Source organism: Corythoichthys intestinalis, chromosome 16 (assembly GCF_030265065.1).
Source record: "Corythoichthys intestinalis isolate RoL2023-P3 chromosome 16, ASM3026506v1, whole genome shotgun sequence".
In the NCBI taxonomy this organism is placed as follows: Eukaryota; Metazoa; Chordata; class Actinopteri; order Syngnathiformes; family Syngnathidae; genus Corythoichthys; species Corythoichthys intestinalis.
In genome coordinates, this window is record NC_080410.1 from 17,709,622 (window position 1) to 17,737,520 (window position 27,899).

The 27,899-nt window shown below is 37.7% G+C and overlaps 2 protein-coding genes across 2 annotated transcripts in view; both read left to right on the forward strand.

The window, feature by feature from the left end:
* carhsp1 (calcium regulated heat stable protein 1) overlaps nucleotides 1-17,107 on the forward strand; it is a 37,921-nt gene extending 20,814 nt beyond the window's left edge. Inside the window, exons 2-5 of the mRNA XM_057817185.1 lie at nucleotides 4,924-5,039; nucleotides 5,199-5,307; nucleotides 13,110-13,232; nucleotides 16,400-17,107. Coding sequence (XP_057673168.1) covers nucleotides 4,970-5,039; nucleotides 5,199-5,307; nucleotides 13,110-13,232; nucleotides 16,400-16,562 — 465 coding nt within the window. The 5' untranslated portion in view covers nucleotides 4,924-4,969 and the 3' untranslated portion in view covers nucleotides 16,563-17,107. The remainder of the gene's footprint in view (nucleotides 1-4,923; nucleotides 5,040-5,198; nucleotides 5,308-13,109; nucleotides 13,233-16,399) is intronic.
* A 7,548-nt stretch (nucleotides 17,108-24,655) lies between these two features.
* The window catches only part of LOC130931887 (neurabin-2-like), a 76,166-nt gene continuing 72,922 nt past the window's right edge, over nucleotides 24,656-27,899 (forward strand). Inside the window, exon 1 of the mRNA XM_057861072.1 lies at nucleotides 24,656-24,779. The gene's annotated coding sequence lies outside the window, so the exon portion shown is untranslated. The remainder of the gene's footprint in view (nucleotides 24,780-27,899) is intronic.

Below are 27,899 nucleotides of genomic sequence, written 5' to 3' on the forward strand. Positions count from 1 at the left end.
TGGTGCTGACAGCAGAGTAGATAAATAAATGTCACGTATCACTAGTGAAACACGTGAAAAAACGATAACGATAATGAATAACGCATTTTGATACAACAGAGTATTAGGGCCCAATTAATAAATTTTAAAAAAGGATTACGAGATTAGTCGTACTATTGCTACGAGAAAGTCGCAATTATTACGTAGGGGTAAGGTAGCTGTGAGCCGCCATGTACTTTACATACAGTGCTGGCCAAAAGTATTGGCATCCCTACAATTCTGTCAGATAATGCTCAATTTCTCCCAGAAAATGATTGCAATTACAAATGCTTTTGTAGTAATATCTTCATTTATTTTACTTGCAATAAAAAAACACAAAAGAGAATGAAAAAAAAAATTAAATCATTATCATTTTACACAAAACTCCAAAAATGGGCCGAACAATGGTATTGGCACCTTCACTCTAATACTTAGTAGCACAACCTTTAGACACAATAACTGCGAACAACCGCTTCCGGGATCCATCAGTGAGATTCGTATGATGCTGTGCTGGAATTTTACACCATTCTTCTTTTACCAACTGCTTCAGGTCTCTGAGATTTGAAGGGTGCCTTCTCCAAACTGACATTTTCAGATCTCTCCACAGGTGTTCTATGGGATTCAGGTCTGGACTCATTGCTGGCCACTTTAGAAGTCTCCATTGCTTTCTCTCAAATCATTTTCTAGTGCTTTTTGAAGGGTTTTTGGGTCATTTTCCTGCTGGAAGAACCATGACCTCAAAGGGAGGCCCAGCTTTCTCACACTGGGCCCTACATGATGCTGCAAAATTTGTTGGTAGTCTTCAGACTTCATAATGCCGTGCACACGGTCAAGCAGTCCAGTGCTAGAGGTAGCAAAGCAACACCAAAACACCAGGGAACCTAAGCCATGTTTGACTGTGGGGACCGTGTTCTTTTCTTTGAAGGCCTCATTTTTGTTTCCCGTAAACTCTATGTTGATGCCTTTTCCTAAAAAGCTCTACTTTTGTCTCAAATGACGAGAGAACATTCTTCCAAAACGTTTTTGGCTTTCTTAGGTAAGTTTTGATAAACTCCATTCTGGATTTTTTATGTCTCTGGATCAGAAGTGGGGTCTTCCTGGGAATCCTACCATAGAGTCCCTTTTCATTCATACGCTGACGGATAGTACGGGTTGACACTGTTGTACCTTCGGACTGCAGAACAGCTTGAACTTGTTTGGCTGTTTTCGAGGTTCTTTATCCACAATCACAATTTTGCTTCTGAAGTCCTCAGACAGTTCTTTGGTCTTCTTTCTTTTCTCCATGCTCAATGTGGTACACACAAGGACACAGGACAGAGGTTGAGTTAACTTTAATCCATTTTAACTGGCTGCAAGTGTGATTTAGTTATTGCCACCACCTGTTATGTGCCACGGGTAAATAACAGGTGCTGTTACTTACACAAATTAGAGAAGCATCCCATGATTTTTCAAAGGGGGCCAATACTTTTGTCGGGCCTATTTTTGAAGTTTTGTGTAAAATGCTAATGATTTTATTTTTTCTTTCCATTCGCGTTTGTGTTTTTTCATTGGAAAAAAAAAATAAAAAATTAAGATATTACTACCAAAGCATTTGTAATTGCAATCATTTTCTGGGAGAAATTGAGCATTATCTGACAGAATTGCAGGGGTACCAATACTTTTGGCCAGCACTGCATGTCATTCTCATTGTGTCTTTAAAAAATTCCTTGCTCTGCTACTATCATGAAGCATTTGAGATCTTTCATCTTTCATCCATTTATATTAGGTGTCATCAGTCATAAATCGATAACACTGTCACTGTGTGGTCCAGAGAAGCTGTAATCTCATTAATGCTGTGTCTATTGAGTTATGAAGGCCACTGGCTTCTGTGGTAGCTCTTTTCTTTTCTTCCAAACTGTTATGTTGCCAACCTGTACTTACTGTAAATGTAAGTACAAGTCGTGGTGTGATGTTAAATGTCATAAGGCAGATGACCTGACAAGTTAGGTACTGCGTTTATCTTCATTTGTCTCTTCTTTGTAGGGATTCTCCCTACCTTTAATGCTCTCTTTTCTGGGTATTTCAAAACCACATAATGAGTCTACATCATTCATTTCGCATGTATATTTTAAAAATGTATTGACATTCTCAAAGACTTTTACTGAATTTGTATGCATTGGTAAAGTCTTCCTTCGCTACTTTTTTGCTCCATTTTTATTTCAAGTGTTCCGGTGGTCTGCTCTTGTACTGTCATTCCCAGATGGTCTGTCAGGGTTTGTTCTTTCTAATCTTCAACCTTCCTCTTGTAGCCTCATTGAGACAATATTTTGTGGGTCCAAACTGAGCAGTAGTCTGAGCAGTGACTGTTGTGACACTGAGGACATGTGAATGCAATATGAAGTCTTATAATGTCCTCTCTGAACTGCTTACACTAGTACTAGGCCGATATGAGATTCTGATGGTATGATAACCTGAAGCCAAAATATCACATTTTCACGGTATCATAATTACAGCTTTAAAATGTGTTATTTTGCGATATCCGGGTTTAAAAAACAAAACAAAACAAAAAACTTGTGTTCTAATATGCTTATATGCTTTGAAAAATAAGGAAAGTGTTAAGTTAAATTTAAAAAGAAAATAACTCAAATATTCTAAAAATTAAAATAAATGCAGTCCTTTAAGTGAGCCTAAACCCACAGCCACAGCTCAGCATTATTACCATCAGAAAATAATTATTTTCCATAAAAAGCATGTGTGTATGACTCGTATCATGTTTACATTATACACACACTCTCTCAACACAGACAGTTGCCAGAGAGGAAAAAAAAAATAATCACGTTTTCCCACCGCTAGACACACTAAACACGCTGGAGGTAACTCTCGTAGTTGGTGAGAAACATTCTTGAGTGTTTACTAACCTTTAATTTTGTATAAATGCGAAATCATATTGGAGGTATTGCCCCCTCGGCAGCCCCCTTCGCAAACATGTTTTACATGATGGTTGGCCCTCGTCCTCTAAGCTGCGGCCTACTGTAACTTTTCTGTTACAGTATTGTTTAAGTATTCCCACACCAGCGATTTTGTTTTCTTCGATGGGGTTCAGGAGTTTCACCTCCTCCAGCCATCGTGTAGCACAGCTGACTTGCTGACACTGAGCAACAACCGGTGGGGGAGTGTTTAGCCTTGCAGCTGCAAGCAAGGGATTTCTCTCCGCATTTTTGGGACATAACAAATAGTTAATACCAGAGGGACGATATGACGGAAAATTTTTGCGGTTTTGAAACCGTAACATTTTCATACTTCTGTATACCTTGAAACCAGTAATCGGCGCATGTCTAACTCGTACAAGTGTGATGTGGAACCAACGGGATGAGTTGTCACAGCTAATAGTTGCTTGTTCTAAAAATGTCTGTTTTAAAAATGTATTTGATGGTCTGCCTGATTTTGGGAACTGTTCAATGCAAATTGACTTTGGAGTATATAAATTTAAGTTGTTGTCATAAATAAACCTTTATTTTATCTACTGGCTTTTTATTATGGAAAAACATTTTCAACTGCAATTAGACGTTAAGTGCTGCATAATAAAATGAAAAAAAAACCCTCAAAAGGTAAAAGTTCAATCTCTGATGTGATGTGACATTTTTAACCGCTATTTAAGTATAAAAAGTCACCGTAATTTAATTTTTTTTTGCTCTCTGCCCAATTGTAATCATGCAGTTCTGACAAAAGGGGCGAAAATAGACCAGCATACTGGTGTATTGTTTTTATAATTACTGATGAACTTTTGCAATTTTAGCCACAGATTAAGTCAGAGGAGACATATTCAATAACTATACTACTACCTCACAAAAGGTTTTATTTCTTGTTGTCTGGTTATCACATTTAATCTCTGCCATCACGTTTTATGATGTGGAATCATAAAAGAAAATGAAGAAAAATGCCCACTTAATGAGTTAATCAGTCAATCGGAAGTCTCACAGAATTTGATAAAAAGGTTTTATGCAATATTAGGGGTGTTGAATTACAAATCTACAATTTAAGAGTCTATGACTTCAGAGGTTTTAGTTTTTACTAGGGATGCACCAAAATAAATTCTTGGCCAAAACGGAAAATCGTATTTGAGAAAACAACTAAAACCAATTATTAAGCAAATATTTGGAAATAAATCGATTAATAATTGTATGTTTTTTTTTTTTTTTAATTAAAAAAAAACACACACAAAAAAACAATTATTAATCTGGATTTTTGTTTTGTTTTGTTATTTTATTTAAACAACAAAAAAAAGCTTTGACTCCTGCTCCACTGTAAGAGCGAACAGCTGCGCTGAGCAGATTCACCCTTATTCATTGCACATGTTGCCCCGAGTAGCAAGAGAAGAGCATGCCAGTTCAAATGACCTTGCATATTTTTCATTCTTTTTTGTGGTTGATTGGATCAAATTTGAATATTAAATGTTTGAATTTAAACTCCTCACTCTGTTTGGCTGTTGATGAGTTGTTGAGTCGATGGGTTTAGATTGTTATATAAATTGTGTTTTATATTAAGATGCCTTGCCCCTAGCCAGTATGTTCGGAGGAAGCACAAAGTGGGAAGGTACTTACATAACACACTGTCAACTGTTTTAAATCTGCTCATTTGAACAGTAATTTGACTTTTAAAAAGTCGTTGCAATTAAATCACGAACCACATAGATGACAAAGTTCAACCAGGTCACAGTCTCAACTGGTGAGGAAACAGTGGGGGTAGGGATTGAATTCCATGCAAGGTCAACATTGAATTCCTGGACATGATATTAAAATTTGACCTTCAGGTGAAGTAGCATCTGGGAGGCAAAACACAAATTTGACATGCATGAAGTACTAAAGGTAAATATTGAGTGTTTGTACTCTGATATTGAAATATATTTCCGTGTTCTCCTCTACTTAGGTCATTTAGATCCTGTTAAAGTGCCGAGCCATTTTCGTCGACTGCCATGTCGTCTGAGGCACAATCAACAACCCCATCCTTGAACCCTGAAGGAACAACAACTACTGTGCCAAAAGGTATTAATGTGCAGCAATGTGAAAAAGGTGCACATGGTTTGTTTAATAATGAATGAAAAAGATAGCCTTCTTTTATTTTTTAATTGGTTTTGAATTGGAGGAATAATAGTAATTATAATGGGGTAATGAAATTTGTTTGTTTTGTTTTTTTCTCTCCAGAGTCTCTATGCCCTCCTGAATGCAGACACCGTGAGCGCTCACCTTCCCCCATACGGGGCTTAAATATCCCCAGTCCCATGCCCACACGAAGGAACAGAACCTGTTCAGCGTGAGAACACACATGCATGCACATAATGTTTGTAGCTGTATTTAACAAATTTAATAAGCGTCATACCAAATGCAAAATGTTTCCTTTAGCCAAAAGACGAAACCATGAGACATTAGAAAAAAACTAATTTATTGGACTGACGGTCCAATTTTTTCATGAGTGATAAAGTTATAGCGGAAAGCAACCAAATATGAACAGCAAATAAAATGGTTGTATAGTGCTGAGCAGGAATGTCCCAATGCAGATTTTTTTTTTTGAAGCTATGCTTTTTGCCTGGTACTCCAGACTCACCGCTGTTCCAGCTATTCTCGGTGTTTGAAAAACACAGGGAGAACAGTCTGGCCGTGCCAGGCAAATGTTTTGCTGATATTGAACTGATGCCGAGCCGATACCAGTAAAAATAATGCAAATAATATATATATTTTTTTGTATTAAACAGAGTTCTGTTGGTACCTCCTCAAGTATATTATACAATGTTCTGTTCCTATCTTTAGTTTCTAAAGAGCAGTAGTCTCACCGAGCCAACATATTTGCTTAGTGGTTTGATTTGCAGCAGCCAAAAAGCATGATGGTACTGAACACACGCGACTACTGAATCGGATCTGATCTTGCGACCAAATCTGATACTGTCCAATACAGTTTTTGTTTTTGTTGTTGTTGAGTTTTTAGTTTGAGGTCTACACAATTAGATCACTAAACGTTTTTTAAAATCATGCTTTGCTAGGGAATGATACGATGTATATACAGTGCCTTGTTAAAGTATTAAGCTCCCTTGAACTTTTAAACCTTTAGCCACATTTTAGGCTTCAAACTTCAAAGTGGAATGAAATTTATTGGATATTTTATTCTTATTTAACGAATAAAAACCTGAAAAGTTGGGCGTGCAATATTATTCAGCCCCCTTGCATTAATACTTTGTACCGCCACCTTTTGTTGCAATTACAGCTGAAAGTTGCTTGGGGTATGATTCTATCAGTTTTGCACATTGGGAGACTGATATTCTTGCCCGTTCTTCCTTACAAAACAGCTCCAGCTCAGTGAGGTCTGATGGAGAGCGTTTGTGAACAGCAGTCTTCAGCTCTGCCCAGAGATTCTCGATTGGATTCAGGTCTGGACTTTGACTTGGCCATTCCAACACCTGGACACGTTTATTTGTGTACCATTCCATTGTAGATTTGGCTTTTTGTTTTGGATCGTTGTCCTGTTGGAAGATAAATCTCAGTCCCATTCTCAGGCCTTGTGCTGACTCCAACAGGTTTTCTGCCAGAATTGTCCTGTATTTGGCTCCATTCATCTTCCCATCAATTTTAACCATCTTCCCTGTCTCTGCTGAAAAAAAGCAGGCCCAAACCATGAGGCTGCCACTAAGCCTGTCGCAATATGCAATAATTCCATTTATCGTGCGATAAATAAAAATGAAGGCGGTAATTTTTCCGCTGCAATTTATCACCTCGCATGCACGTGCGTGCACGCGTGCGGCAGACGTGCTGTTAAAAGTTCGGATTCCTCGTTACCAACTGCGCAAAATGCATCTTCGTTCCAGGTCCGGCAAAAACTAGCGCCGGAGCCAATCGCTCCCATTATATCCTATTGTTCAACGTATACCGGCCGTGTCAGTGCTCCGGAGTGACTGTGGACCATCTATGGCGCGCCGGTGTTGTTGACGTGTGGGCGCTCCCGTCAGGAGTGACATTTCACGCGGGGCGGCTATTTTTCGGCACAACGCCGGATACTTACAACGAAGTCCGCCAAAACATTGTTACCGACTTGGCTGCTATGAACAACCTTGCTTTGACAATGAACAGCTGCTTCAAACTCATCCTGTTTATGAAAGTCGATTGTCATATGCTGGTGTGTAGTAATGAGCAGACGTGACTTCAGCAGCGCTTGCTAACTTTTTGCACACACTAGATATCACGAAATGGCAAACTAGATGTGCTACGTCCCATGCCATTGGCTACGTGAGCCCAGAGTGATTATGGGACATGTAGTCCATATACTACATCGATGAATTCTAAACTGTCATGACTGAATGGAAATTAAGAAGGCCAAATTAATCCATACCAGTGACCATAGATAATGTTGCAAATATTGTTAATTCAGTACGAGACAGAGATGGATTGGCAATTTAATTTTTGCTCATTAGCAAAAAAAAAAAAACGAAACAAAAAATATAATAGTTTTTTTTTTGTTTTTTTTTTTACACAGCAATAAATGTATTGAATCGTTTTGAAAATCGTGTCCCCCTGTATCAAAATCGTACCGAACCATGACAGGAAAAGTTTTCATTTGTCTAAATGCTTAAGTTATTAAGTGCATTTTTTTTTTTTTTTTTTTTTTTAAACACATTTGATTTATTCTGTGTTTCTTTGCGGTATCAATATTTATTTTATTTTATTTTTTTTAAACACATTTTATTTATTCTGTGTTTCTGTGCAGTATTAATATTGTTGTTTTTTACTTAAGAGGCATGGTCTATTGTTTTTAGTTGTGATTTCTTAAAAAGTATTTTTGAATTTAAGAGTAAATATTTATCGCGTTTAAATGGGTGTACTTGATCTATTAATATATACTGTATTCTCACTGTGTTATTGTATATTGGTTTTTAAAAAAAAATGGGGGGGGGGGGGCGCAATAATATCGCATGTAGCAATAATTTATGAGAATAATTATCGCACACTAAAATTTGTTATCGCGACAGGCCTAGCTGCCACCACCATGTTTGACAGAGGGGATGGTGTCTTCAGGGTGATGATCTGTCTTGCTTTTACGCCAAGCATATTGTTTTGCATTGTGGCCCAAAAGTTCAAATTTTGTTTCATCTGACCAGAGCACCTTCTTCCACATATTTTGCGTGTCTCCCAGGTGGCTTGTTGCAAACTTTTTAAGGATATCTTAGAGAAATGGCTTTCTTCTAGCCACTCTTCCATAAAGGCCGATTTGTGCAGTGTACGACTGATTGTTGTCCTATGGAAAGACTCTCCCCCCTCAGCTGTAGACCTCTGCAGTTAATCCAGAGTGAGCATGGGCCTCTTGGCTGCATCTCTGATAGGGCTGGGCGATATGGCCTCAAACATGTATCACGATAAATTGAGCAGATTTATCTCGATAACGATAAATGACGATAAATTCGCCCAAGCGGACTGTTATATAATTTGAAAATCTGAATCAATGCATGAAATACAGATTAACTATTTCTTGTTGATTTATTTACCAGCATTCAATTTGATATACTGTATTTAACAATTGTACATGCAGTCTAAACATTAAGTTTATAAAAATGTATTGTAAGCAATAAGAATTCAAGTATGAACATTTATAACAGCGTGAATGACTTGAACAATGTACATTGTCAAAATCAATATGCCTGTGCAAACATGTCATTGTAACACAAATGACTTGCAGTTTGAACAGTACACTTCAAAAAGACAACTTATTGTTAATGGCTGCTGTGACATAATTATTAAATACAAGTGTTTACTTTATGGTTTAAGGGTTTTTTCCCCCCCAGTGCATTTTTTAATAAATGCACGCACAATAAAAATAGCTGGGGCCATTTCTCGGTCATTATAAGTTTCGCTGTTGGATTGTACTTTATGCTGAATGCTTTACCATCACAAAAGCTATCAGAGGAATCACACACAGACAGATACAAAATAACGCCACATAGTAATTGCTAGATGCAGTCCGTGCCCAATCCACTCATTAAGTTCAGCCGTTTCGACAAGGTTAGAGCCGCTATCCGACTCCATAACGTTCGTTTGTAGCGTTAGCCGCTAGCTAGCGTTAGCCTGGCTAACAGTAGAAAGCACTGAAAGCACCATCTCCGGAAATCGTGAAAACAAAGGAGGACAGCGAGTGAAAGCCCGTCTGGATGCCACCAAGAGTCTACTAAATGTCGGTTGAAAATTTGGTGAACCTCCCTTAAGCCACACTCCATCACGTTTTGCTTGTAGCGTTAGCTGCTAGCGTTAGCTTACCGAGCTTTTGTTTGATTGGCTTCCTGATGATCACGTGACTCCCTACGTAAGCACATTCACTGCTTTCTTAAAGGGGAATGAACATAGACGAACAACGCAGAATCAAAGCGGGATGAAAAGACTATATTTTCTTGTTTTATTCATTCACCGAATTTACCGACATGGTCAAAATTACGTCGGTCATCGTTAAGAATTTCGGTGACGGTAAATTTTCGGTTAACCGCCCTGCTCTAATCTCTGATCAGTCTTCTGCTTGTTCGAAGTGAAAGTTTAGAGGGATGACTGGGTCTTGGTAGATTTCCAGTGGTCTGATACTCCTTCCATTTCAATATGATTACTTGCTCAGCGCTCTTTGAGGTGTTTAAAGCTTGGGAAATCTTTTTGTTTCCAAATCCGGCTTTAAACATCTCCACAACAGTATCTCAGACCTTCCTGGTATGTTCCTTGGTGTTAATGATGCTCTCTGCACTTTCAACAGAACCCTGAGACTATCACAGAGCAGGTGCATTTATACGGAGACTTGATTATACACCCAGATGGATTCTATTATCATCAGTCATTTAGGAGATCATTGGTCATTCAGAGATCCTCACTGAACTTCTGGAGTGAAATTGCTGCACTGAAAGTAAAGGGGCCAAATAATATTGCTCACCTTGTGGGTTTTTATTTGTTAAAAAGGTATAAAATATCCAATAAATTTCATTCCACTTCACGATTGTGTCCTAATTGTTGTTGATTCTTGACAAAAAATCAATACATTTTATATCTTTATGTTTGAAAACTGAAATGTGGCAAAAGGTTGAAAGGTTCAAGGGGGCAGAATACTTTCGCAAGGCACTGTATATGTGTGTGTGTCACACACAGTGGGGCAAATGAGTATTTAGTCAACCACTAATTGTGCAATTTATCCCACTTGAAAATATTAGCGAGGCCTGTAATTGTCAACATGGGTAAACCTCAACCATGGGAGACGTGTTGCCCAACGACAGCCCCCAAACACCACTGCTCTAGAGGAGATCTGCATGGAGGAATGGGCCAAAATACCAGCAACAGTGTGTGAAAAGCTTGTGAAGAGTTACAGAAAACGTTTGGCCTCTGTTATTGCCAACAAAGGGTGCATAACAAAGTATAGAGATGAACTTTTGGTATTGACCAAATACTTATTTTCCACCATGATTTGCAAATAAATTCTTTAAAAATCAAACAATGTGATTTTCTTTTTTTTTTTTTTTTTTTTCCACATTCTGTCTCTCATGGTTGAGGTTTACCCATGTTGACAATTACAGGCCTCTCTAATATTTTCAAGTGGGAGAACTTGCACAATTAGCGGTTGACTAAATACTTATTTGCCCCACTGTATATATATATATATATATATATTAGGCCTGAACGATATTGGAAAAAACTATTGTTGCGATTTTTTATAGGTGTGCAATATATTGCGATATTATATTGCGATAGTAAAAAAAAAAAAATAATAATAATAATTTTAAAGAAATATTCACTAGATGACTTGAATAGCTGTTTGGAAATACTTTGCATGACACACCGTGACCACAGTGTATTCATATAATACGGTTTCATTTGTGAATGATTAAGATTGCTGTATTATTATGAAGGGATCCAGGAAGCCATGTCTGCACAAAATAGATAATTTCTTGAACACAATATTTGACACTTCAACAGCAGCAAATACATTAAATGACAAATAAAAGAGCAGGTGCATTCGTCCCCTGAGTTTTTGACAAAATATAACAATAAATAACAACTTCGGTAAAATAACAACAAAGTTGTAAACATATTTGAACAAAAATATTAAATATGACAAATAAGAGTTGTTCACAAACTATAACAATAAATAAGAACCTCAGTAAAACAATAAAGTTGTCAACATATTTGAACTTAAATATTAAATCTGTCAAATAAAAGTGCAAGTGCATTAGTCCCCTGAGTTGTTTACACAAAATATAACAATATAGAACTGCAAAACTGCAACAAAGTTGTAAAAATATTTAAAAAATATTAAGTATCAAAACTTTATGTGCAGCTGTACTATAGTTATTTGAAAAATACGATTTACAGTTAATTTAAATATAAAAGAAACAGAAACTCAATTGAACTTGTAAATAATTGAACTGAATAACAGCAAATAACTGATGAATAACAGAACCATTTTAACTCCCAAATTTATGTATTTGTCTGCATATCGTCCACCTTCCTTGCTCAGCAATTCTCAACTGGGTCTCATAGGTTTTTGGCCAAGACTACTAGTTTATCCACCATTGCAGGCTTGAGACAACAACGTTGGCACGTAACAATGTTCCCACCTGTACTAAAAAGCCTCTGATGGGAAGCTCGTAGCAGGAATGCATAGATACCTGCGTTTTAAATGGTCCCGCATGTTCGACGGATTACTTCTTGTTGAGGCAACCATGGCGAGGCACTGTCAACAGGGCTGTTTTTTGTTCCTTATATTCTTGTCGATAGCCAAAATACTTCCAAAACTCCTTTTGGAGACAGTCTTCCCTATTCAACGTGCTGCTTGATTGCTTGCTTTCACTTTGAAAACGGCCCCTCCTCCCTCCGCTCTGCTGTTCGGCCCCTCCTCCCTCCACTCCGCTCTAGCAGGGGAGGGGGAGGAGCCGATGACTGCGAGCTGGAGAGAATGAGTGACTGCACTCTCTTTCTCGCTCCTTGCTCAAAACAAACGTTTGTGGATTTAAAAAAATGAAATGAAAAAACTATCGCACGTCCTTGCGATGGGACTATTGCGCATGCGCACATCGCGATGGCGATGTTTAAACGATATATCGTTCAGGCCTAATATATATATATATATATAATTAGGGCTGCAGCTATCGAATATTTTAGTAGTCAATTAATTGATAGACTGGTTCGAATAATCGAGTAATCGGATAAGGAACATGAAAAATTAAAATACCTGAGCTGAGCCTCAAACTTTTTTTTTTTTTTTTTTTAAATGAGCATCTATGTACAACAAAAGAACAATTGACTAACTTGCATAGAAAATGTCCGCTAGCTTAAATTCTATAAAATGCTAAAAAAATTTTTTTACAATGCTATTAACAAATGGTTCAGACACATATTCCCATAAAAAACGGCTAAATATACCTATAAACTAAATTATGAATGCATTAAAAACGTTAGCTCAAACAAAAACTTGGCTTATGTTGGTCTTAACAGGGAGCAGTTGGATTCTGCCATGTGAAAAGAGGCAGACCAGAGGGCAGTGTATCCTCCCTAATCAATAAAACTAAATGCAAACACTTTCAAAATAAACCATTACAACGCCGCTTTAATTAAACGAATTCTCGAAGCAACAGAATTCGAAACTTTTTTTCTAATCGAATACTCGAGTTAATCGATTAATCGTGGCAGCTCTAATATATATTGTTAAAAATGTATTGCATATGTACTGTATATGTTTTATTGTAGTAATAATAAATCTGCCACTTCTGCTCCCTTTAACAGGTACTAGTTACATTTCAAGTCTGAATAACTCATCCAGAAATACTTCCATTATAATTTTTTCACTTCTGTATCACGACCAATAATTACTGTGAAGGAATGCAATTGATACCATGATGTTATTTCATTGACTGCCATTGGCAGCAATAGACGTCCTAGTGCAAATGGATTGGACGTCTGGTAGTAATGTGAGAAACTCATTTAAATTCACAGCAGAAGAATGAAAAGCACCCAGTGCGAGTAACTTTGCCACCTCTGGTGACCAGCCCATCTATGTATTGTGTTGACAGACATAATTGGATGTTCTTCATCGTTTCCCTCCTTTATATACAGGACAGCTAAAGCATCAGAGGGTCCGGTATTTGCTGGCGTGTGCAAATGTTTTTCCCGCGCCAAAGGCCATGGCTTCATCACACCTGCCGATGGTGGCAGCGACATCTTTGTCCATATCTCAGAGTAAGCAGACTGTACTGAATGTGTGTGCTTCCATTTCCATACACTCTGGAGAGGTCTGTCTGATCTCCTTTATGTATAGTTTTTTCAACTTGATTTTTTTAACTAAGTTTAAAAAATATATATATACATTTACTGAAAACTAAAACTATAGAGTAGTTCAGTTTGTGATTAACATATGAAGTACATTCACCCTCTGATGATTTGTTGCCAATTGTTGTGAAATACTCCAGATTAAAGCAGTATCAATGCTTTATTTTACCATGTCATACACAAAATTTTATGTACCGTATTGGCCCGAATATAAGACAGCCCTGATTATAAGACGACCCTCTCTATTTCAAGACTCGTATTTGAAAAAAGACTATTTGAACACCAAATTAATTTTCATACAGAAAATAATTACAGTACACTCGAAACAAATGATTATAACAATATATTTGAGACAAAAAGCATGTTATTTTGCCTCATTCAAATCTTAATATCTGAACATTTAAATAAGTAAACTAAAGTGCAATCACATTCATAAATGAATGGGTTCTGGTTTTTGAAATGTAAATAAAACAACAAAATTGCAATAACTGCATTAACCATCAAAGTGAAGTCTTACTGTAACTGTAGCCTTGAAACAAATCTGAATAAGGAAAAACATTGCAATAAAATAATGCAAACTGGTTAAACTAAAAAGAGTAGCTGAGATCTGTCATGACAGAACATCACTTTAATGATATCTGGCGCCCTCTAGCGTCGTGAATGGGGAGAGAAGCTGAGCCGGAGATCTGTGATGACAGAACATCGCTTCAATGATATCTGGCGCCATCTAGCGTCGTGAATGGGTGTAATGTCTAGACCGCGAATATAAGACGACACCCTCTTTTTCAGTGTTATTTCAAAGCAAAAAACACCGTCTTATATTCGGGCTAATACGGTATTTTGCTATCATTATAAATTTTTATTCATAATTATGTATTTTAATAAACTTTATGAACTTCTTTTAACATCTACCTAAAAGGAAAAACACAAATCAGATTTTTAAACCTTTAATTATTTTTATATTTTGGTGCCAAAGGGTTAAAAGTAGAGATGTCCCCGATCGGGTTCGATCACGTCATTTTCAAAGTATCGGAATCGGCAAAAAAATATCGGCCATGCATTTTTTTAAATATATATATATATATATTTTTTTTTAATTAAATCGTTTTCTAATTGTATTTAACGTTACAAACATAATATGTTACATAAAGTTAGAGTCTTTAGTTTAGGCTTAAGATAGGGTTATCAAATTTATCCCGATAACGGCGGTAATTAATTTTTTAAAAAAATGTATCACGTTAAAATATTTAACGCAATTAATGCATACACTGCACGACCCACTCACACATTGTCGCGCTCAATCTGTAATGGCACCGTTTTACCTATATAGAGAGATAAAAGGCAGCGTAAAATGAGTAGAGTGAATTTTGGCAGTCTTTGGAGCCTTTTTTTAATTGGCTAAAGCCTTACAATCCCTCTCCCTACAATTAGAAATATCAAGGGAAGCAATGTGGGGAAGCAAGGTAGCAATTGATCTTTTTCTTAACACCTTATGTTATTTACCAACGCAGAGAAGATATATCAATTGGTAGGACTACGCACAGTCATGGTTCCACTTCCCATCATGCATTTGGGCATGGCTACAGTATCATTTACTGAAAGCTCAACCAATATACTAGATGGCAATATTTAGTCACAATATACAAAGTCACAAGTCTTTCTATCCGTGGATCCCTCTCACAGAAAGAATGTTAATAATGTAAATGCCATCTTGAGGATTGATTGTCATAATAAACAAATACAGTACTTATGTACTGTATGTTGAATGTATATATTCGTCCGGGTTTTATTCATTTTTTTCTTAATGCATTGCCAAAATGTATATGATCCGGAAAAATTATCGGGAATGATTGGAATTGAATCGGGAGCCAAAAAAAAGCAATCGGATCGGGAAATATCGGGATCGGCAGATACTCAAACTAAAACGATCGGGATCGGATCAGGAGCAAAAAAACATGATCGGAACAACCCTAGTTAAAAGAAACAAATGGCATCAGTCTCTCACAAACAATGCTCATGGTCAATATTACAGCATAATAACACATCAAGTACATAAAATGAAATAGGATAAGATAACAAATTTACTGAACAATGGCTCACAAGTTCAGCCTTTCTTGGGTATACATGATTTAAAAAAACATAAAAGTCAACTGAATACACCCTGGATTACACATTTTTCATTTCCTCGTTAATTTATTGGCTGCCACTGATGGTGATAGACGTCCAATCTAGGGCTGTAGCTATCGATTATTTTAGTAGTCGATTGATCAATAAACTAGTCAGTTCGAATAATCGAGTAATCGGATAAGGAACATGAAAATTTAAAATACCTGAGCTGAGCCTCAAACGGTATAATTTTTTCTTTTTTTTAAATGAGGATCTATGTACAACAAAAGAACAATTGGCTAACTTACACAGCAAAAGTCCGCTATCTTAAATGCTATAAAATGCTACCGTTTTTATTTATTTATTTATTTTTATATATATAAATAATGCCCTTAACAAATGGTTCTGACACTTATTCCAACAAAAAAATGGCTAAATATACCTATAAACTAAATTATGAATGCATTAAAAAAAAAAAAAACTTAGCTCAAACAAAAACTTGGTTTACGTTGGTCTAACAGGGAGCAGTTGGATTCAGCCATGTAAAATGAGGCAGACCAGAGGGCAGTGTATCCACACTGACCAATAAAACTAAATGCAAACTCTTTCAAAATAAACCATTACGCCACTTAAACGAATACTCGAAGCAACAAAATTTCATTCGAATATTTTTTTCTAATCGAATACTCGAGTTAATCGATTAATCGTTGCAGCACTAGTCCAATCCATTTAAAGTGGGAGGTCTGACAGCGACCAAACTAATGATCAATAGCTGCCAGACCTCCCAACTTCATTACTTCATTTAAATCCACAGCAGAATGAGGAAGAGCCGCATAGTTGGATGTCTGTTATTGTCAATGGCACTGAAAGAGTTAATGTACTTTTACTTCATAATGTAATCTGCAAAGATTTTGAGCAAAGTGCATGACACAGACCACTTGATAACTTGTGTGTAAACTGTGGTGTTTCAGCATTGACGGCGAGTACGTGCCAGTGGAAGGTGACGAGGTGAGCTACAAGTTATGCTCCATCCCACCAAAATTCGAGAAGGTCCAGGCGGTCGAGGTGACCATCACTCACCTTAAGCCAGGAAGCAAACACGAGACCTGGACCGGAAATGTCGTCAACAGCTGAATTCATGACACCACACTGAGTTATAAAACAAGGAATAGAGGAATGGGGTTTATAGCCTAAAGCACATAACTAGAAGGGAATTGTTGCTGTCTTTTTTTTTTTTTTTTAAGGTGTTTTCCTTCTAGCAAATTTATGTCCATACTTTGAGATAAAAACAGACTGTTCATTTGCCAAGTGTAATAATAGGATTTTTGTGGACATGCTTATCACAGGAAAGGCTTTAAATATTTTGTGTCACATTTACATTTTTGACACATTTTTATTTGACCTTTATTGTGCATTATTATTTGGCAATATGTACTGATGTTCAGTTGCAGTTTACCAACCTAAGTTTTATAAAGGTCAGCTGAAATTTTATGGCTATTGTTAATTCATGTAACACTTTTGGGGCAATTACGACAGTTTTTTTGTTGTTGTTTTGAACCAGGTCAACACTGTGCCTACTTCTGTCATCAGACCCAAGACGTCTTCTTGTGCCTTTAATACATTGCCTGTATTTATCATATGTGGGTAAATATATTGTCTATTAAAGAGTTGTGAGCATCTATGTGAATTTTGCTCATTTGATACTCTAGAGGTGAGACACTGTTTTACTTGAACATGAGCAATGTAAGCAATTATATCAATTTCATTCACCAATTAAATCTCCCAAGCACATAATACACAAATAGCAAAGCTCTGAAAACGTCATGCCCAATGACTATTGACTGCAATAAACATGACACAAAAAACAGTGCCGATAAACAGCATGTTGAACAATTCAAAGCTTAAGATGCTGAAATACACCGATTTAGAATTTCAAATTGATATTTGAAGTAAAATCTCATGAGTGAGAAGTAGTTATCAAAGCACCTACAGTGTGTCATGGTATTGAAATAGTTTATTCCTCCATTTTGCGGAATTATGAGGAAATCCCAATATGATGTAATTCTATCTTTTATATTGCCTGCCAATGACACCGACAGACATTGAAACCACAAATGGTTTCAGCCCTCAAAGTTCAAATAGATTAGATGTTTACGAGTGACACACATTTAACTTCACAGCATAAGAATGGAAAGATATGGTTTGGTGTCTGTCATATCTAAAACATGTCTAAAATTCATTAAGGGTTCAAACTTACGACATGATAAAATTCTTCATTGTCAACCCAAAAGATGCGAGTACATGTCGTGTATACGCGTGAAAGCTATTTTACCTTATCTACTTTTATCCACCAGATGTCGCCAAATCACCCAACCAAGAAAATTAACTGGACATGCAGGGATTTTCTAGTTTCTAATCCTCCATTGGGTGACTACTTTTCCTAATTTAAACCATTTAACTTTTATTATTTATTGATGTATAATTACATTCTTTTTTTATTATTATTATTTATGATGGATATATTTTTAGGCATGGTGGATGAGTGGTTAGTATGTCCATGTCACAGTTCTGAGATCAAGGGTGCACTCGAGGCTCCGGCCTTCTTGTGTGGAGCATGTTGTCACCGTACCTGCGTGGGATTTTTTAAAAATTACTTCTTAAATGAAAACAGATTAATACTAATAAAATTTTGAAAAACCTAGAAAGTGACTTTTCTGAAGAAATTTTATGGGGATGCTTTCCTCTGGTTGGTAAACTCCTGTAGTTCCCTTCCCGCTGATTTTGACATATGTAAAGATCAAGTTTTGTGTTATGGAGGCCACAGCCAAAAATGTGTTGTCATGGCGCGGGAAATGGGGTGCTGCAGCACCTGGTGTTGGGGAGAAAAAGGTTTTGGTAGATTATTTTTCTAAAAAATATACACATTGAAGCAAAAGTGTATTTAACTTTATAGATTAAATATCTATGTTGAAAAAGTGTTTGTTTTTTTGTTAATAACATGGTCACCACCTGACACCTTGCTTGCTACAGGGTCACGTTGAATAAGGTGTTATTGGAACGGAAAAGTTAACTGTTGACAGAGACATAACATGGCACAAAAACGATTTTTTTCCTTTACCAAAACAGTGAAATTTTCAAAAATTCAATTCAAGGTCCAAAATGATAATCATGATGATAGTTCTATATTAGTGCACAGCGAGGAAAAGTTAGCAGATTTAGACTGTGGAGTCCAGAAAGGAAATATCTTTGGTGTCTTCAAATAGGTAAGACATGCTTGCATTGTAGTCATATTATTGTTTGCTGTTGCCATTGAGCTTCCATCGTGCAGAGCACTGTTGGTTATTCGTGTGCAATTGACCTGTGACCTCTAAGTTTTCAAATGCGTTTGTGTGTCATTGCGCCGTCTAGGTGCCGGATTTGCATTATAATACACGGGCGCTTTTATTTCCAATACAAAAACTCCAGCAGACACTGTAGGTGAAATAGAATGCTGTCTTTGTGGCAGCCTAGGAGTAGTACGTAAGCTATCCAGCATGCCTGTTTACTGCCAATGTGCATGCCTTGTATGGAGTAAACGCGCGAGCAAAGTTGGACAGAAATGGCAGTTTTTGGAAGGGGAAAAAAAAAAAAAAAAAAGATCCTCATCACGCCTTTCTGTGAATGACTTCCAGCGCCCCTGTGTGTTGTGCACGTACTGTATGTGGATGCCAGGTCTTTATAGGGTTAAGCTTTTTGCAATTACCAAAAAATAGTCACTTACCCTTTAATGGGTTTATTAATGTTATTGTTATTATTATTTAATGACCAAAAGTAACTCAAGTGCAAAACTTCTGCCTTAAAATCTTTTTCATTTACCCTATTTGTGCTGTTAGCCCTTAATTACAAAGTAATAACTTCATAAAAAGTAAACACTTTGTCATGGAATAATTAGTTGCTATTACTTTATGGCAAGAAAACAAAATAAAAAACAACAGAATATACAGTGAGGAGCAGAAGTATTTGCACCCCTTGTGATTTTGCAAGTTTACCCACTTAGAAATTAAGTAGAGGTCAGTAAATTCAATCACAGATGAATTTTCACTCAGAGACATCACCTAAAAAAAATCACATTGTATGATTAAAAAATATATATATATATTTGTAATTTACTGGGATTTATAAGTATTTGTACACTGAGAATCAGCAATAATTATGACAAAGAGTTATCAGTCTACCTTAAAAAAAGTCCACCTTTACCCCGTGAGTAACCACCCACCCAGCACCCGTTTTAGCTCAATATTGACACCCGTGCACCCCACAGTCGTTCATAATCCAACTGCTACCATGGGCAAGACCATGCAGCGAGCTTTTGAAAGACACCAGAGAAAAAATTGTTGAGCTCCACAAAGCTGGAAAAGGCTATGGGAAATGGAAATATGCTTGGTGAGAATAAATCAAAAGTTGCAGCAATTGTTAGAAAATGGAAAAGGCTAAACATGACTGATAATCTACCTCAGAATGGGGCTTCAAGTAAAATCGCTCCTCGTGGGGTATCACTCGTGATGAGAAAAGTGAGGGCTCAGCCTAGAACTACACGGCAGGAGCTGGTCGATGACCTGAAGAGAGCTGGATGCACAGTTTCAAAGGCTACTGTCAGTAGAACACTACAGTGCAATGCTTTAAAATCATGCATTGTTCATGCAGAAGGTTCCCCTGTTGAAGCCAGTACATTTGAAGGCCTGTCTGAAGTTTACCAGGGATCATCTGTATAATGCAGAGGGGTCATGAGAGAAAGTCATGTGGTCAGATGAGACCAAATTAGAACTTTTTAGTGCAATCTTTACTCCTCGTGTGTTGATGAAAGAGAAGGATGAGTACAATCCTAAGAACACCATCCCCACTGTGAAGTATGGAGGTGGAAACCTCACGCTTTGGGGCTGCTTTTCAGCAAAGGGGACAGGATGACTGTAAAGCAGTGGATGAATGGTGAAATGTATCGCCAGATTTTGATCCACAACCTCCTTCCCTCAGTCAGAGACCTGAAGATGAGTCTTCCAACATGACAATAATACGAAGCACACAGCCAAGCTGACCAAGGCGTGGCGGCGCACAAAGCATATCAAGGTTCTGGAGAGGCCTAGCCAGTCTCCAGACCTTGATCCAATAGAAAATCTTCGGATGGAGGCATGGAGCTGATACTTGGTGTTTCCCAATGACAGCCCCGAAACCTGACCTACGTCTGATCTAGAGAAGATTTGTGTGGAGGAATGGGGAAAAATCCCTGTTTCCATATGGGAAACCCTGGTGAAGAACTACAGAAATCGTCTGAACTCTGTAATTGCAAAAAGGCTGCTGCACTAAATATTAGCACTGATTTTCTCAGGATACAAATACTTATGAACCCCAGAAAATTACAAATAAATTTTTGAAAAATCATACAGTCATGAGTTCCGGATTTTATTAATATTTCTTTTTAAATTTTGTCTGATAAGTGGAAATGCATCTACAGTGCTGGCCCATAGTATTGGCACCCCTGCAATTCTGTCAGATAATGCTCAATTTCTCCCAGAAAATTATTGCAATTACAAATGTTTTGGTTTGTGTTGGTTGGTGTTATACTTATATAGCGCTTTTCCACCTTTCAAGGTGCTCAAAGCGCTTTACACTATCTCGCCATCCACCTACTGGTGACGCAGCACCAGGTAGTAATATCTTCATTTATTTTGCTTGCAATGAAAAAATACAAAAGAGAATGGGGAAAAATATTAAATCTGTATCATTTTACACAAAACTCCAAAAATGGGCCGGACAAAAGTTTTGGCACCCTTTGAAAAATCATGTGATGCTTCTCTAATTTGTGTAATTAACAGCACCTGTTACTTACCTGTGGCACATAACAGGTGTTGACAATAACGAAATCACACTTGCAGCCAGTTAAAATGGATTAAAGTTGACTCAACCTCTGTCCTTGTGTGTACCACATTGTGCATGGAGAAAAGAAAGAAGACCAAAGAACTGTCTGAGGACTTCAGAAGCAAAATTGGGAGGAAGCACGGGCAATCTCAAGGCTACAAGTCCATCTCAAAGACCTGAATGTTTCTGTGTCGACCGTGCACATTGTCAGCAATAAGTGTAAAGCCCATGGCACTGTGGCTAACCTCCCTAGATGTGGACGGAAAAGTAAAATTGATGAGAGATTTCAACGAAAGATTGTGCGGATGGTGGATAAAGAGCCCCGACTAACATCCAAACACGTTCAAGCTGTCCTGCAGTCCGAGGGTACAACAGTGTCAACCAGTACTATCCGTCGCTGTCTGAATGAAAAGGGACTCTATAGCAGGATACCTAGGAAGACCCAACTTCTGACCCAGAAACATAAAAAAGCCAGGCTGGAGTTTGCCAAAACTTACCTGAGAAAGCCAAAAACGTTTTTGGAAGAATGTTCTCTGGTCAGACAAAAGTAGAGCTTTTTGGGAAAAGGCATCACCATAGATTATACACACAAAAAAAAAACCTGAGGCCTTCAAAGAAAAGAACATGGTCCCCGTAGTGAAACATGGCGGAGGTTCCTTGATGTTTTGGGGTTGCTTTGCTGCCTCTGGCACTGGACTGCTCGACTGTGTGCATGGCATTATGAAGTCTGAAGACTTCCATCAAATTTTGCAGGATAATGTAGGGCCCAGTGTGAGAAAGCAAAGCTGGGTCTCCCTCAGAGGTCATGGGACTTCCAGCAGGACAATGACCCAAAACACACTTCAAAAAGCACTAGAAAATTGTCTTGAGAGAAAGCACTGAAGACTTCTAAAGTGGCCAGCAATGAGTCTAGACCTGAATCCCATCGAACACCTGTGGAGAGAAATGAAAATGGCAGTTTGTAGAAGGCACCCTTCAAATCTCAGAGACCTGGAGCAGTTGACCAAAGAAGAATGGTCTAAAATTCCCGCATAGCATTGTAAGAAACTCATTGATGGATACCGGAAGCGGTTGTTTGCAGTTATTTTGTCTCAAGGTTGTGAAACCAAGTATTAGGCTGAGGGTGCCAATGTGTGTAAAGCGCTTTGAGCGCCTTGAAAGGTGGAAAAGCGCTATATAAGTATAACACCATTTACCATTTACCATTTTTGTCCGGCCCATTTTTGGAGTTTTGTGTATGATTTAGGGCTGTCAAATGATTAAAAATTTGAAGCGAGTTAATCACAGCTTAAAAATTAATTAATCGTAATTAATCGCAATTCAAACCATCTATAAAATATGCCATATTTTTCTGTAAATTATTGTTGGAATGGAAAGATAAAACACAAGACGGATATATACATTCAACATACCGTACATAAGTAATATATTTGTTTATTATAACAATAAATCAACAAGATGGCATTAACATTATTAACATTTTGTTAAAGCGATCCATGGATAGAAAGACTTGTAGTTCTTAAAAGATAAATTTTAGTACAAGTTATAGAAATTTTATATTAAAACCCCTCTTAATGTTTTCGTTTTGATTAGTCAAACAATTAAAATTTTAATCGAGTTAATCACAGCTTAAAAATTAAATAATCGTAATTAATCACAATTCAAACCCTCTCTAAAATATGCCATATTTTTCTGTAAATTATTGTTGGAACGCAAAGATAAGACACAAGATGGATATATACATACAACATAATGTACATAAGTAATGTATTTGTTTATTATAACAATAAATCCACAAATGGCATTATTAACATTATTTCTGTTAAAGTGATCCACGTGAGAAAGACTTGTAGTTCTTAAAAGATAAATGTTATAGTTACAAGTTATAGTAATTTTATATTAAAACCCCTCTTCATGTTTTCGTTTTAATAAAATTTGTAAAAATTTCAATCCAAAGTAGAGTTAATATAATAATAATAAGAATAAAAATAACAATAATAAGAACAGAGTGACCAAAGTCTGAGTAAGTTGCCGGTTCAAGCCAGTTCACTTTGCATTGTTGTTTAACTGTGTGAGAATAGGGCCTCATTACTACAGACTGAAGTGCTTTTCTTTTTGGGAACATTATATATATTTTTTTGAGAGATAGGAATATTATTTTTGTTGTGCTTTCACTAAATAATACTTATGTTTGTTGTGAAGGAGTTGCCGAAGCTTTTGCCAATAAACGGCGCGGTCCAAAGAACGCCTGTGTCGACTCGCCTTTATAACATATATATCTCTGTACATATCTTACCCAAAATACAACAAGAGACACACAATTGCCACTCAAAGAAAGACAACTTACAGAAATATGCGTGGAGCACAAATAGCACAATGTAACAGCATAAACGTCTCACAACTACTAATTCTCCCACTAGTAGAAGGAATAACATTAGTATGGAACGGTGCTGCCCCCAAGCGGCCGGTGGCATTCTCTTCACTCCTAATGTCCATAAACGGCGTCATTGTAATCTGTTTGAGGCAATGCGTGAGCGGGTCATTCAGTGCATGCGTTAATTGCGTCAAATATTTCAACGTGATTAATTTAAAAAAATATTTAACGCCTGTTAACGCGATAATTTTGACAGACCTAGTTTTAATAACATTTGAAAAATTTTCAATCAAAAAATAAACTAGTAGCTGGCCATTGTTGATGTCAATAATTACACAATGCTCATGGTGCTGAAACCCATAAAATCAGTTGCACCCAAGCGCCACCAGAGGGTGACAAAACACCAAAAAACACAAGTAACAAGTGGACATGACACTGTGCTGTCATTTTAATCTGTTTGAGCGGGGCATGTGCGTTAAATGCGTCAAATATTTTAAAATGATTAACTAAAAAAATTAATTACCGCCCGTTAATGCGGTAATTTTGACAGTCCTAGTATGATTTAATTTTTTTTTTTCATTCTCATTTGTGTTTTTTCATTGCAAGCAAAATAAATGAAGATGAATATACTACTACCACAGCACTTGTAATTGCAATCATTTTCTGGGAGAAATTGAGCATTATCTGACAGAATTGCAGGGGTGCCAATACTTTTGGCCAGCACTTTATGATTGAAATTTTAGAACTCGGAACTATTTTCTCAGTGGGTGAACTTGCAAAATCACAAGGGGAGCAAATATTTCTGCTCCTCACTGTAAAACTCAAATTATTATTAGTTTTTTGATCATCTGCAACAAAAAAAAGTCGAATTAATTCATAAACATCGATTTATCGTCCAAGTCTAGATGGAGGTAAACAGATGGGAGGGGGAAGAGGAGGAGCGGCAGAAAGCAGGCACTCGGTCTGTTTAGCCACCAGGAGGACTCTGCGCCGCCGCCGCAGCCGCAGCAGCAGCAGCAGCAACGGTAACAGCAGCACAAGACAGACAATGAACTGATAACTACCGAACAGAACCGGATAATAAGGTAAGGCTGATTTAGCGGGGCATGTCAGATGTATTCCCTCATGATTTGGTTCGTAGTTGTGTTGGTTGGTCCCCTCGGCGAGGTAGGAAGGAAGGAACTGTATCTGTAGCTGCTCCGCAGACAGACAGATACCCAGCGGGGCCTGGCTCTCCTAAATCCGCCTCCGGGTCCTAAACCGGTGCCGGTGACACGTTATTACACGGCCACTGTTTATGACAGTGCGTGGATGTGTAAAACAGACTTCTCCACACCGTGCTCTTTTGTCTCTCTTTAGGTCTTATTTTAGGAAGATAAATCCGTTATTTACTCCCCTACTGTGTAAAGCGGGATTAAACAATAAATATTGCTGCAGATGCGCTATTTCTCGGACCAAAACCACAATGAAAACGTGTTTTGGCGTAATTTGAAACGCCGAATTATACGTCGTCACATCTCTCAGTAGCTCATTGGTAGCTACCATATTTTCAGCGGAAAGCAAAGCCTAGAATATTGTCTTTTTCAGAGGAAGTTCGCAGTCAGCGGCGTCCATGCCAACACGGCCAGACGTTCGCTGTGTGTACACCAGAGTGAAGCGTTTTTTTTTTTTTTTTTTTTACACAGGGCCATCGGGCCTGTGAGTTTCCTCCACTTATGCAGAGATTGTGAATAGATGGAGGCATTGTCTTGCCATAATGTGCTCTCTGTTCCATGCTGGAAGTCATGATCATGCCTGCACAGGCAGCATATTAAAATAGAGCAGAAAGGAGCGTCTGCTGCACCAGAGGCTGCCTCACATTGTTGTTGTTCAACGCGTTGGCTTTCGTCACTGTACAGTGTCTTGCGTATGCTGTGCCGCCACACCACATAAGCAAATGACGCATCGTGCGTTGGGTCCCCTATTGGTCAAAGAGCATCACAACATTTCAGGGATTCCCCTACAATGCCAAATGAAGCCTCATGAAGCAATGAAGCTTTGCAGCCAATTGGTTTGCACATGTAGCAAAGCTTCATGGTGCTTCATTTATTCTATGGCGCCATCAAGTGGTCTAGAAGCCCAAGAGGTCAACATTGTTAAGAATTCAATGGCTATTTGCTTAAGACAAAGATATGAATGTGCTTGTGTTAATAATTTAGTATGTGAACAAAATACAACAAGTGCTAAGGATAATTTGTTATTCATTTTTATTTAGAAATAATAGCTTTCACATAGTGGCTGGCTTTAAACGGTTTCTTTTTTTTGGACAATATTTCACCAGCTTTTAAAAATATTTTTTCACAAGCCACAGATGAAGCTAGGGTGCAGAGAAATGTGAGTGCCAGTTTATATAAATTTGGGTAGGTATTCTTTTGTGCCTCCCAGTACACTAATGGATTTGTTCATTCTGTTGATGTTTGGTTCAGATAGGTACACACACACTCACATTTATATTAAAGTAGTTTTTCTCCCTTACCTTATTGAAAGCAATCAAATCAAAATGTTCCCATTCAGGGGAGGATCGCTTTTTTCGCGCAGGTTCCATCGCAAGCAAAGGACAAGGCTCAAAAAAAGATTGCACTGGTTGCACTGTTGCGAACAGATGTAACAAGTACAGGAGCCCGAAATCCACAAAATGTGAGATAACAGGCGATCGCCATTGCGTTTTGCAACCAATTTATACCGTAGTCTGTACTGTTTTTGCAATGCGCGCCAAACGTCGGATCACTTTCGAAGCGCTCTAGAGATTCAGCCGGCCGGCAAGGCTTCCCACGACATCACTTCCGGGTTTTGCCGAAATGACGCTCGCCTCGCTACAAGCTTCGTGGAAACGCCCCTCCCATTACTCGACACAAGCTTCGGAACCTCGGCCCATTTTGTCCCATCACTACCCTACATACAAGAGATTGTGGCGCACCGCCACACCAAAATAAAAGCCGCCACGCCTTGCAAATGAGATTTTTAAAAAAATTATTATTATTTTAAATTTTTTTAAGGCCGTTTCAAACTAGCGGCAGCAGAGTGTGAAGAGTTCAGTGGCAACATATTCATTGTATATTGTAATGTCCGTAACTATCGCGGCCCCCTTAAGACACGATCGGACTGAGGAGCTGTGACGCAGTGAGATGCGAGTAGGAAGAATGGGAGAACAGGCGAGATCGCGAGAGATAGCGGTCGCATGTCAAGGCAGCCCGCCGTTATTTTGTTATTGTTTTTCTTTATTATTGTTACCACAATAATGTGGGTAAGCCAATACAGACTCCTCTCCTTCTTCCCCGTATCCAGTGGCGGACTTGGAAAAATACCATTGTTTAGAAAAACAAACAAAAATAAGCATTTACTCACAATGCTATTCATTACTTGAGTATTCTTGTCACTGGATAATTTTTTTACTTGTACTTGGGTACATTTTTTGGATGACTACTTTAACTTTTACTTGAGTAATATTATTTTGAAGTAACGCTACTCTGGAGTACAATTTTTGGCTACTCTACCCACCTCTGGGTGACACTTATCTACGCATGAACTTTCGGTAAAAAAAAAAAAAAAGCGACATCTTGATGAATCATTAGTGCTTATTTTTATCCTGATGAAAGCAACTTTGTTCACCAAATTTATGAACTATTGACTATGATGTTGATGCAGCTTCTCTGGTGAAAAAATGCCAGAAAAGGACCCCAAACCACCAAGAAGCATGTGTAGCTTAGCAGTGGATATACAGTAGTTGTTCTTGGACTGATGAATGACGCAGAAAATGTGGTCTTGGCTGATGTCAGCTCTTTTCTGTGCTTGTGCGCATGTGTGTACATCTGTTCACATTGGCCTACTAAAGATCACATGATATCTGTATGAGAAGCTACTGGTTTTTTAATACTGGATCACAAGATGTGCTTTGATTGCAACGTGTGACTATCTTTTGCCTTTAGGTTGTAAGTGTTGCCACTGACGACCTGTCCTGCTGCATGAGCACATTCAAAGCGAACCATTCTATTCATTTTTTAGGCGATTGAAGTAAAATTTCCATTTGATCTGGAAGGGTTGGCAGTGAATGCACAAATAATGACAGTAAAATTTTTGCAGTCAACAAGGCCAAACATTTCTTCACTTCGGCCTTTCATCATTCCCTTTAGTCACATTTTAAACAATCCCCAAGTTGAATTAGATTT